The 13,252-nt window shown below is 42.4% G+C and overlaps 1 protein-coding gene across 4 annotated transcripts in view; it reads right to left on the reverse strand.

Annotated features, from left to right (window-relative positions):
• Positions 1–13,252, reverse strand: part of astn1 (astrotactin 1) — a 119,397-nt gene that overhangs the window by 85,441 nt on the left and 20,704 nt on the right. For all 4 annotated transcript variants that reach the window (XM_023819082.2, XM_023819081.2, XM_023819080.2 and 1 more), the window contains exons 2-3: positions 12,087–12,274; positions 3,686–4,079 (exon numbers count right to left, since the gene is read on the reverse strand). In XM_023819082.2, coding sequence (XP_023674850.1) covers positions 3,686–4,079; positions 12,087–12,274 — 582 coding nt within the window. The remainder of the gene's footprint in view (positions 1–3,685; positions 4,080–12,086; positions 12,275–13,252) is intronic.

A 13,252-nucleotide genomic window follows, 5' to 3' on the forward strand; every position in this document is an offset into this window, starting at 1 on the left:
CTGAAGAGGTTCAGCTGAGAATGCAGCTCTCACTCTGAACAAACACTAGGTAGGGACGTATAATTAATCAAAGAAAACAGAAACTTGTACAACAGGGTGCAGAACTTATTCTGTCAGCTAATATTGTTCTATGATGTCTATGAAACTGCTAAAGTAATACAAAAGCAGTCAAGTACTTTCTGTCATTCTGTCCACAACTGAACAGGTATGCCAATATTTAGGACACGCTACTGAAAGGCGTAGGAAATATTGGGGGAACACAACTTGATAACATCTGACAAAATATTCCATTCTTTAAAACTGCATATATATGATTGTCAAGCTGGTTTGACATTACGAGGTTAAATTTTACTGCTAAAAAAAGGACAATAAATAGCTCAACATTATGTTAAAGTCAATAACAACAAACCTCTTATTAATCATGATAATCAAAAATTCTTGTAAATATAATCTCTCTATATAATATATAATGTAATATAACAATCAAGAACATGTACATATAGAGTTATGCCGCATTTAAAAAAATATATCATTTTGTAGCATTTGTTTGTTTTTACTGGCATTCAAGTGAAAACTCAAAAACATTAAGCAGTGCTGATGTGACCAGTACAATACTGATACAGACTGATACTCTCTTTAATTTAAAATATATTTGAGACACAAGAATTATTATTTATTCTGGTAAATGAAACGCAAAGGCATATTTACAGGGGGACAAATGAAGCCAAATGAAATATTGGGGGTTACATGAAAATACGCTGCCCTATGCCCCTAACTACTACTGACATGAGGACCTAAGTAGCAGTAAGGGTGCTGCTCTATTACTTTAGTCTGTGCTGCTCTATTAAAATATAGTATAAACAGGAAAAACTGGGCATCACAGAACCTACCTCAACAACTGCAAAGACTCACAAAACATCTGTATAAACATTCATCTAAACTTTATGTTCTTTGTTAAGAATATATACTTAGTGTCCAGCTTATTAAGGCACAATTACTTACTATAGTAAAATCCAGTTATAACAGACTTCAAGGGACCTGACAAAACAGTCCGTTATATCCAAAGTCCGTTATATCCAAAGTTGATGTATGCCCAGAACACAACTACAGGACACCATTTACTCATGCCACACCCCAGCAGACACATTTGTGGTATACATTATTATATTGTACATGTAGTAATCCAACTTTACCTGACCAGATGTGTGACTATTAATAATCCCGACTACGTATCTGCGCTGGGTATCACCGGCACGCCACACACCTTGTAGGCGGAGCCTGTATGTGCGTTATAGCCGAACAAAACTACAGCTAAAAGCGGCCTGGGGACCATATTGCTTGTCCGTTATAAGCGAAATTCCATTATATGCAAGTTCACTATATCCGATGTTTTTTCTGCATGTTCTCTAAAGGCGTACGGCCAGGACCAGCGGACCTCATCCGTTATAAACGATATTCCGTTATAAGCGAGTCCACTATAACGGGATTTTACTGTACTACAAACAGACTAGTCCTCCAAAAAGACAACCATGTGCCTGGAATTGAAAACATAAAGCATGCAGACATGGTCAGAAGGTTTACTGACTGTTTAGCTAAGCTAAGACACCGAATCTCAGAAACAGCCACCCTCCTGAGATTTTCACACACTGCAGTGTCTGGTCTTTATAGAGAATGGTGCAATAAATAAGAACAATCTAACAAATGGAAGTTCTGTGGACAAAAACACCTTGACGATGAGATAGGTCAGAGGAGAATGACCAGCTTTGCTAAAGCTAACAGGAAGGCCTCAAGTGTAAAAATAACTAACTGCAGAATGGAATCTCTGAGCAGGTAAATTTGTCAACCCTTGAAGCAATTCTGGAGGCAAAAATGGGCCCTACCCAGTACAAGTTGGGTGTACCGAGTGTATTTACTTATTAATTATTTAAAAACAATAATGTCCCACATAATTGCCATACTTCATACTCTTAAATACCTATTCCCATTTCCCCCCCTATAAAAATGAATCATAATTACCTGACCATTTACAGCATTTCAGCACTCAAGAATAAACCAACAAGTGTTTTGTTATTTTGTCCTACTACCTCAAAATCCATCCTTTTCAGGAACAGCTCTATTAGGCCACTCTATAGTCCCTTAACTGCTCTCTTGTGCTCCCTGAATGCTCACAGTGTTGTACTTCTACCAGGGCCTTCACTGAAAGGTCAGCCTAGCTGCTCTAATGCCTGTCCACTCATTGGCAGCCATGTATGTAATGTATTATCTGCTGGCTTAAATGTTGCTTTGGACAAATGTGTTTGTTAAATAAATAAATGTAAATATACTTGTCAATGTAATAAGAGTATATTTTTCTTACTGAGACTGTAAATGTATTTTCAGTCATGCTCAGAGAAGCTTTGCTTACATTAGCTATCCTTAATGTACTACAGTAATTTCTATATTTCTTTCAATGCCTTTATACTGTCTATATATAAACTGCAAAGAACTCACCTAAACTCACCTAAATTAGGTAGGACATTGGGGGGGGGGGAGGCACATCCCACCCAATATTCAAAACAATGGTGTTTGTCCCACCAAATATTTTCCAGAATTTTGCTTTTAACAATATGAATAAACTTGTTGGGAAAATTTGGTTCTCATCTAACCTGTTGACCTACTGACTATACTGTACATAGGTATACACAGTGATACAGGATTATGTGGGAGGACGGATTTGTCACTTAATGGATCTGTCCTGTTTATATTGAAAACACAGTAACACCCTTGAATGTATGGTTGCCTTCATTAGGAAAACTATAGCTGAATTAATGTATAAATACTGTATGTGAATGGCTCCTGGCTCTCTTAAAATAACCAAACCCAAAAATATTTCAATAAAAGTTCATTGAAATCCCTGATCTCCCTCCTAGATACATATAACCTGCATCCATTTATTTGTTAAATGTGAGTCATGCTAGAAAGCCCAAAGAACACATGAAATAAATTCTGTAGCACTATTCAAGTGAGTTAGCTTAGTGAGCTAATCTGATCCCCCAGTGCGAAATCGCTTGCAGGGTCTCACTGAGGGGCTATTAAAAAATTATGCAAGGACTACAATCAGCATAAAATATTAAAAGTGCAAATTATTTAGCTCTTAATTTGAATTCAACAAAACAAACATTTCCTTAGAATGTGTTTATTTTCATTACAGTGTCTAACGTATTGAATCAGAAGGTATCTACTTTGAGCAGTATACAATCAAACCTATGACGATGACAGAATTAGATCACTCTAATTAGATGCATCATCTTTGTTCTAAAGAGTGGCTGGTACGTGGAGAATTGTCTCATAAAAAATAAATAACCAGACAGTGGAAATTAACTTCAGAATAACCATACTGTGTGTTTGTTTTGACCATTACATGAGCCATCTCCAGTAGATCGTATTGCTCTTACCCAGAAACCTTGTGGGCTCCCTTATTAACTACTGCCTGTCCTAATGTGTGACACATTAATTTAACAAACCTTTTAATAACTGGACTGCCTGCTAAATAAACAAAAAATGTGTATAGACTACATAGATTTGCTTAACTTAATTTCTAGTAGTATTCAGGTGCCATCTAGCATGGAATAAGGCAATAGTATTAGGATATTTTCCTGATCTTTGTTTTTATTCAGAGAGGAAGTGCAGCATACGATTCACACACCAGGAGTGAGGTCCAAGCTGGCCTTGTCATTACAGCCTTGCAGTGAATCCAGCGTACGTGTAACCTGACTGGTAAAGTCCTCGCCGCCATTCATGCACTCGCGTTGCAGGTGGTGCCGCAGGTCCGCGATGTCATATTCGTAACCGTCCAGAATTGGTGTCTCGCGGATGCTGAGGGTGCCGCTGGAGTTGTGGCCCTGACCGCGCGAATTGCGCAGGCTCTCGCGGGCCTGGCCACTCATCAGCACTGAGGGGATGTAGTGGATCTCGTTGGCAGCCTCTGCACTGGCACTCTTCTGTGGCTGGGGCACCCGGCGACGCTTACACCAGCGCCGACGCGTGTACAGGATGAGGACCAGACACAGGATGGACAACAGCAAGGCTATCATGCCGCCCTGCAGGGGAAAACAGATTCGCAGTGTGAGACATCAGCACAGCAAATCTTTAACTTTGACTCAAACTAGACAAAAGCTCGACTTAAAGCAATATCTAAGGTAACCAGATAATGTCAGGGAGGACACTTTTGAGCAAGGACAGGATTTGGAAATTACCGTTTCAATTGAAGGACCTTGATTTCACTTAAACACTGAGTTCTTGCTTTGTGCTGATTGGTCAGTCTCATTATTATGCATGTGTCACTAATGTTTATATTAAAGTCTTTTGATCAAGAAAAGCACAAGAAAGAACAACTATTTAGGCAAGCATAGGAGCCTATCAGTTTTAAAGTAGTTTGTAAAACCAGAAGTAGCTCAAAGTTTCCTCTCTGACATGGATTATCTGGTCACTTTAGTAATATCCCACAACAGTATTTTCCCATAACTCTGTCATCCGTTTCTCAATCCACAGACAACCTTTTTTTTTTAAACGAGGCAACAATTTTATTACTTGAAATACAACACTTTTCTATATTTTTAACTAGATTTATTGCTTTTTTACTGTTAATATTTTGGCCCGAAATTACACAGAGAGAGGTCTATTCAGCGCATGCTAACACTAGTGGTGGTTCTAGCTTGTATGGTGCTCTGGGCGCCCCCCCCCCGTACACGTAAACACGTAAAAAAAATTACGTGTTTATCTCCCACCTATCTCCCATTTGGAACTCGTATTAATAATTGCATTAGTACTGCACAAAGTTAGAGATGCGCTGTTTCATAGATTCCCCCTCTCCCCCTACCTAATGTAGCGAGTGGTGATGGAATACTGCCGGATGGTACCAAACAATGGTACTGATAGCCACAAGTCAGCTCGACTACGCCACCCCAGGTATTACACCCGGAGAAAGTTCGGTCGCCCTACCCCCCGGGCCAAGGCACACTGGTCCGTTTACCGTAAGAGCGGAGAGACATTGTTCCAAACACAAATTTTACTAGAACTAAAACCATAAGAAGATTAGTCAGTCACAACACCATAGGCCTAAAGTACAGCCCGGATACCAGCAGCCACTTCTTGCCGGTCTAAGACTGGGCGCTGAAACCTAAGACAGCACAGAAGAACCAGAAGGATGCATGCAATCATACGGGTGAGCAAAAAAATATATATATAACTGCAAACCACAATGGTAATCACACAAAACCCAAAGAAAAACACTGCAGTGTAAAGTAAAGAAAATCAACCCAACAAATAAGATACATAGCAACATAACCGAACAAAACGATTTACATTGATGACACAAAAACACATTTTTACCCATTCAAAACAGAAAACACAATATATCAAACAGAGATAAACGTAATACAATTAAAACAAAAACAAAGAAACAAACCTTTGAAAAGTGAGGGACCAATCGGCCCCTCTAACACCCCGTCGCACGCATGTAGACACGCTCCCCCCCGACCACTAGTCCATGAACGAACCGGGAATCTAACAATTAAAATGACAGCCGAAAAGGAGCATAAAGCGTCTGTGCTGGAGTAACCCTTATAGTCTGAGCGCCCTCTCCTATTGGCTACTCACCCCCAGGACTTACACTAAGGTCAACCCACTCCCGTTTTGATTGACACAGAGGGTTTTGCAGGGAAGATGGGGAGTTTTGCCAGATCTGTTGGGGTTATGACATTAGGCCCTGCAGGAGGTGTCGAGTTAGAGTGTGGCTCTCACGTAACTCACCTCCTGAATAAATTACCACCAGAAAGGAGAGCAGACTTCTGTCGCTATATGTTACATCGACCAGGTGCTACTTATTCAATGTCAGATTTCGCAGAGTGGCTGAAGTTTGAGTCAAGGTGCCAGGGAAGTGATGACTTGACTATGAGGAAGGATAGTGAGGGAAGGGCTGCACAGCGTACCCGCCAGCGTCCTCATCACAACATTGCAACCATCCTGCTTGGAGCTGGGGGAACTCAGAACAACTCTAGTAAATCAGAAGAGGAAGGGGCCTGAGGCAAAGCTAAGCCATATTGCCCTTATTGCAGAAATTCTGAGCATTTCTTCAGTCAGTGCCCTGTGATTCCAACCCTTGCTAAAGATCAAGTAGGAGAATGGATAAAGGCCAATAAGAGATGTTGGCATTGTGATAAGCAACACCTGGCAGCCCAATGTGATTTGAAGAAACCCTGCCCAATCTGCCAGAGGAGGCACTTACGAGTCCTGCACGCTGTCAATGACAGAGTACCAAAGCATGAGCCCAAAGAAGAGACGTGCTTGCTTAGCACAGCCACCAAGGTGTTCCATTTAGACAGGCCAGGTAATAGCAGTTGAGTTCTTCTAAAGATCACCAGAGTATTCCTGCACTACCAAGACCAAACAATAGACACCTTTGCCATTGTTGATGACGGGTCTGAACGGACAATGCTTTTACCTGACGCTGCACGAAGACTCGGCCTACTGGGCACACCAAAACATTTATCTCTCCGCACTATTAGCCATGAGATTCAGAAACTTCAAGGCGCGTCAGTCTCTTTTCATGTCTCTCCATTCTCACAGCCGGAGAAACGCTTCCAAATTACAGGAGCCTTCACAGCCCCACATCTAGTTCTAGCTGAACATTCTTACCCCTCCAAAACCCTGAAAAGGAAATACAAACACCTTGCTGGATTGCCAATACCACAGTTTGAGAATGCTAGGCCTCTAGTCCTGATTGGCGCTGATCACCCTCACATTATTACCCCCATCGGGCCTGTCAGACTGGGACCACCAGGGGGGCCAGTGGCTATCCGAACCAGGATGGGTCCCACTTCAGGGTCCCACCAGTCTTGTAGAACAGCAGTTCAAACCACACCAGTGTCTGTTCACCTCCACTGTGCCAAGCACCGCTGAGTTGTTAAAGAATGTTGAGAAGTAATGGCAGGTTGATGTCCCATTTCAGAGAGAGAAAGAGGTGACCAGATCCAGACAGGATTGAGAAGCGATTGACCTCTTGCAGTCTAGTACAACTTGCGTCAACATCAAAGGGGCATGGCGCTATGCAACACCTCTGTTGCGTAAACGCAACATGCCCCGGTTTCATGCCCCAATGGAAGCAGTAATGGCCCGTTTGCAAAGTATAGATAGAGAGGAGGCTTTCTAAACATCCACAGTTAGCAGAGATCTATAAAGGAGAGATACAGAAGCTAGTCCAGTCTAGTGCCATGGTGAAGTTAAGATCAGAGGAGCTCGAAGCAGGAAGTGAGTGCTGGTTTCTTCCTCATCATTTAGTCCATCACAGTGGCAAACCTCAAGTGGTGTTTGACTGCTCCTTTCAGTTCCAGGGTGTCAGTTTTAATGATGCACTGCTCCCTGGCCCAACCTTAGGTCCCTCGCTCCTGGGAGTGCTGCTCAGATTTCGTGAGCATGCCATGGCAAACAGTGCAGTCTGCAAATAACTCCAAAACCATATGGCAGATCTTTTTCAAACTTTGCACAGGCATTGTATGGGTGAGGAAGAAAAACAGATCGCCCCAAAAACTGAAATGGCGACATAGAGTGGTAGCAAAAATAAAGGCCAGTTTTGACACTTGATCCCGTTAAGATGATAACTCAATAGTGGTTTGATAGATTTTTTCAAACTTTGCCGATGCATTACAGGGAAGCTGAAATGCAGCTGATGAATTTTGATCCTAATTGACACAAAACTGAAGAAGGCACATAGTGATTGCAAAAAAAGGCAGATTTGATTTCTGGTTTGATGCTCATTGGGTGCCTGTGTTAGTCCTTCTCAGGACTAAATAAAACGGTGTTGTTCTTCCCTAGACATGCCTCATCCTTTGCCGTTGTCTTCACGATGGTCTGCCAGTCATCATGTTGGTATTAGAAGTGGGATGCCAGAATCGGCGTGTCTAAACATTTTCAAGCAAGTCTGCCCCAGCCTGGTGGACCTCAAGACAGCAAGGGAAGTGGCAAACAAAGATAGGTGGCATTTCTGGCGAGAAAGCTGCATGGGACACAAAGGAGAAGGCACCGGGCACACTACTGCCCGGAAACCCGGACCAGAGCCACCGGCAGACAAACGGCGGAGTGAGGAAGGCACTGCCCCATCCATCTGAGGAGCTCTAGACTCATGCAGCACTCCCAGAAGCTGTCCCTGCCAGCCCCCCGACTTCCCATCCAAGATGCGGTTGGAGACCAGGGAAGGCGGAAGATCTTGGAGACCAGCAAGGGCCCTCAGCTTTCCAGCTGTGCCGTGCCGTGGCGAGACCCCAGCTGCAAAGCGCGCCCAAGGGAGACAGCAGGCTGAGACTGCTCTACTCAGCCGTGAGGAGGCCTGCTGCATGCTGGAGACCCAGCTAGCTCAGCAGCGCAGAAAACTGGAGGGGCAGCGGATGCAGATCAAGCAAGACAGAGAGCAACTACAGTATGATGGGGGAGGCAGCGTACCCTTGAAAAGCTGCGCGAGCAGATAGATGTGTGTGACCTCCAGAAGCTGGAGGCGGAGGCTGTGCTGCGAAACTGCTTGAAGACATGTCTCAACTCGCACTAGCACAGGAATGCATGAAGCTGGAGGAGCGCAAGTGCACTCTGGAGGCTCGGCTAGTGTGGAAGCACTGTGAGTTGCCAAGGGAGATGGCCGGTGAGGAGTAGCGGTGTGAGGCCACCCAATCTGGGGGGCCAGAGGGGCGGCAGGCTCTCTCCAAGCCGTAAAGGTAAGAGTCAGCAGCCAGGGGGAACCAGCGGTGCCAATGCCTTCCAGCAACGCTAACTTCACCGGTGCTACAATATTGTATCTCTATGGAAAACAAAATATTTACATACAGCGGAAGACAGATGTCTTTTTTGTGACCAGTTCTTGTTTGCTTTTCCCCCTCTTCGCTTATTTTTGTTTAAATTCTCACAAACGTGTCATAATATCTGAATGAGCTTAACAGTAAGAACGAGAATGATTATGACTCTCGGAGAGCACATGCAGAGCTCATACAAAAACAGTGCTGGTAAACTTTAGACTGATTTTCTTTTTACATATACTAGATAATGTTGAAAAGGAACCATCATTAAAATTGGAACGTTTGTTAAGTGTGGTTTCCTATGATTCAGTAAAAATGTTTTAGCGTAACTTGTTGGTTGAACACAGAAGACTGTTGTGGTCCTTGCGATGTGTGATCATAAAGACATAAAATGTCATGTCGATATTAATATCGCACATCCTGCAAGCTTGTCAGGGCGGTACAGTAGTACAGTGGGTAGCGTAGGTAGATCTTCCAGTTTCTTTCCATGACTGTCCAAAAACATGCAACTTGAAAGAGAACTGGAGTGTCTAGATTTTCTGTATGTGTGACTGAGTGTGACTGACTGAATTGCAATTTATATTATATTATATTATATTATATTATATTATATTATATTAATCAATTGCTTGATGAATCGTCAGATTAATCGATAATTTACTTGATTACTGATATAATTGATAGTGACAGCTCTACTGTTCAGGCACATTGTTATTTAGTCTTATTACCAGCTCACAAAAACTTTACATGGTTGAAAATCTACACTTGATCGCTAGCCTTCCCACATTTTATCAGTAGCATTCTGGTAGTCAGTTGGAGAAATGATTCATGGGGAATTCCACTAAATTTATCATGAGGGAATTTAATCCTGTCACATATTTTTGGAGAGGTGGGAAGAGAGTGTCAGGTAGGCTTGTAATAATAAAGTTTTCATTATATTGCGGTACTATATTATGGAATTTAATCATGTCACTTAGTCTAAGTCAGGGGTGACACATGAAAGTATAGTCACAGATCTCGTGAGCCTAATTGAGATAAATCATATAAAGTGCTCCACCAAATAAATAGCCTGACCCTGCACACAGAATCCAAGCTTTGATTTCAACTTTGAAACCAGTTCAGATTCCTGGGTTGCCGGAGTGATCCCACCATTGGACCCTTGAGCAAGGCCCTTGCCCTCAATTGCTCCAGCGCCTGGCTGACCCTACTGTCTCCTCTAAGCCACTTTCATGAGATGGCCTCTTGGGATGCTTTTCCAGCTGTCCTAAAGGGGTCCCCACATATACACTTATACTTGTAAAGTGCTACCCATGTGTGTATATTTCAAATTTAATTTCTTGTATACTGTAATTTATTGTTTGTACAGTGTCATTTATTGTCTGTGTACTAGGGAGTCTCTACCAGCCGGAACCAAATTCCTTGTGTGCCCCAGCACACTTGGCAAATAAAGCTGGTTCTGTGATCTACTTAGATTTCCAGAAGGCCTTTGATGTTGTCCCCCACAAACAGCTCTTGCTTAAGCTCAAAGCTGCAGGGATTTTAGGAACTCTAGTAGCTTGGATCAAAAACTGGTTAACAGACAAGAAGCAGCGAGTTGTCACAGTGGACCTGTGTTCATAGTGAGGTACTGCAGGGTTCAATTTTAGGACCACTGTTGTTCCTAATTTATATTAATGATATTAATATAATGATACATACAGTAAACTGGTTAAATTTGCAGATGACACTAAGGTGGATGGTGTAGCAGATACTGAGCTAGCAGCACAGAGGCTACAATGGGATCTTGATTTAATTAGCAACTGGGCTGATACCTGGCAGATGAAATTTAACATAGATAAATGTAAGGTAATCCATGCAGGGAGCAGAAAAATAAAGTACAGATATTTTTTTTGGTTCCACTGAAATAAAGGTAGCTGATTATGAGAAAGACCTCGGTGTGTATGTTGATGCTTCCATGTCCCGCTCTCGCCAGTGTGAGGAAGCAATAAAAAAGCCAATAGGATGTTGGGTTACATCTCTAGGTTTGTGGAGTTTAAGTCAAAGGAGGTGATGCTACGATTATACAATTCCTTGGGAAGACCCCACCTAGCAGGTTTGGTCACCATACCTTAAGAAGGACATTGCTGCCTTAGAAAAGGTGCAACGGAGGGCTACGAGAATGATTCCTGGTCTTAGAGGAATGTCTTATGAGGAGAGGTTAGCTGAGCTGAATCTGTTTAGCCTTGAGCAAAGGAGACTAAGGGGGGACATGATCCAGGTCTATAAGATTCTGATGGGTCTGGATGCTGTTCAGCCAAATGGCTATTTCAATATTAATTTAAATACTAGAACTCGTGACCATAAGTGGAAATTAGCAAATTTGAAGAAGCACTTCTTTACACAGCATGTAGTTAGAGTATGGAATAGTCTTCCTGCTAGTGTAGCAGAAGCTAAAACCCTGGGTTCCTTTAAATCAGAGCTAGATAAGATTTTAACAACTCTGAGCTATTAGTTAAGTTCTCCCCAAACGAGCTTGATGGACCGAATGGCCTCCTGTCGTTTGTAAATTTCTTATGTTCTTCTTATGTTCTTAACTTTTATTTGATCTAATTAACGTATAGTTAATACAAAAAATGAACAATTACTTACCCGAGACTAACTTCCTACTAAACCATGTTTAACTGAAATAAAGCAATGTAGTCAAGTGATGTAGGCAGCTCGGTGTGTCCAAACCTTTGACTCATACTGTATATGTGCATATAAATATGGATTAGATGTGCAGAGCACGTGACTAGGCTGTCTAAAAAATTCAATGCTGTCGTTCTCACATCCTCCCTTTCTAGTTACTACTGTATCCAACATAAAAAGTCTAAGCAAATTGCTCAATGATCACTACAGCATTACTATCCTACCAACCCAGACTACAAGCCTACCTCAATTGCGACAGGTAAATGTCACTACCATAGTCATCCTCATCAACATGAATCCACTTCAGATTTCCTGTCCAACTGCCATTATCATCCTTCGCCTTTTGTTATAAAGCAAGGGCACTACCTTCTTCACAGGAGCGAGATGGACAGCCATACCATGATGGAGATGACTATGGGTGTTCTGTGTGTGCTGGTCTTTGTCAACGTGTTACACTGCATTCTTTGCAGGACTGTTTCCATAACATGACAGAGATGTGCAGCATGACTATACCATGACGGAGATGTGCAGTATGGCCATACCATGACAAATATGTGCAGTATGGCAGTACCGTGGAAAAGATATGCAATATAAGAATACCATGACAGAGATGTGCAGTATGCGGAGTTCCTCCTCTGCTGAGTCAGTGGCGGGGTAATCAGTGGGGGTCAGGCCTGGCTGGCTTTGCATGCTGTCCTGGTGATGGATGTGGAAGAGTAGTGTCCCATTTTCCAGCCACTGCTGCCGCCAGCGCACGAGTGGGATGTCCTCCGAGTTCCCAGAGATCTCTGCGGAAGAACAGAGCAGAGCCAATGCAACACTTATATATTCAGCAGAGATCTTTATCCAAAGTGATGTGCAATTGAGACAGCAGGGTCAGACAGTTCCTGGAGCAACTAGAGTTAAGGGGGTTGCTCAGCGGCCCAATGGTGACCATGCTCTGTCAATCACAGAATTTGAACCAACGACCTTCCAATCACAGGCACAGAGCCCTATCCTACCAGCATAGACAAACTGTGCTTTCATACCACAAGTATACTTTTGGTTCAAGATAAACTTGAGAAGCAGATGCCTTATTGTTGTTGGCATGTAAAACATTTACTGTGGATGTGGTTTTTTATACGTTGAGCTGCAAAATGTAATGTTTGCAGTATTCAGTACTCCAAAAAGGTTACTGTATGGACAAAGTAAAAAAATCCAAACGAGAGGGATATTACAGTAAGATGTTGTGCAACTGCCAAGCCAGAGTCAAGGAAGAATATTCTTTCTATCTCATCACCATGTCTAAGAGCTGAGTAATGACAGAGAACTTTGTCTACATCACAGGAAATGTTCTCCCTTGCTGGGTAATGCGGGAAGAATCCTCTGTGTGACAAATTTATACCTTGACGTTGAAATTCAACTCATCTGTGGCACTTGCACTCTGATCAGGTACATATTCTACATTCCAGTCGCTCTTTGGCTTCTTCCCATGTTTAGAAACGTGTGTCAACAGTTTTGAGTCATTGTGTTTAAATGATGTCTACTGTGTGCTGGCTGTGCTTCACTTTTGTGACCTGTGTTTTCTATTTTGCCTCAAAGTTCACCACGGTGCAAAATGTGTTTTGATGAATGACAATGTGTTTAGTGTTATGACACAAGGGTGACTCAGATCAGGAAATTGTGTCTAACTAGGTGAGCACTGTTTAAAGTTTCACCAAACGAATGACAGATTCAATAAATAAGTTTTGGCAATTGGCAGTTTTGTTCCAAGAATGAGTTTTAGT

Source organism: Paramormyrops kingsleyae, chromosome 21, assembly GCF_048594095.1.
Source record: "Paramormyrops kingsleyae isolate MSU_618 chromosome 21, PKINGS_0.4, whole genome shotgun sequence".
NCBI lineage: Eukaryota > Metazoa > Chordata > Actinopteri > Osteoglossiformes > Mormyridae > Paramormyrops > Paramormyrops kingsleyae.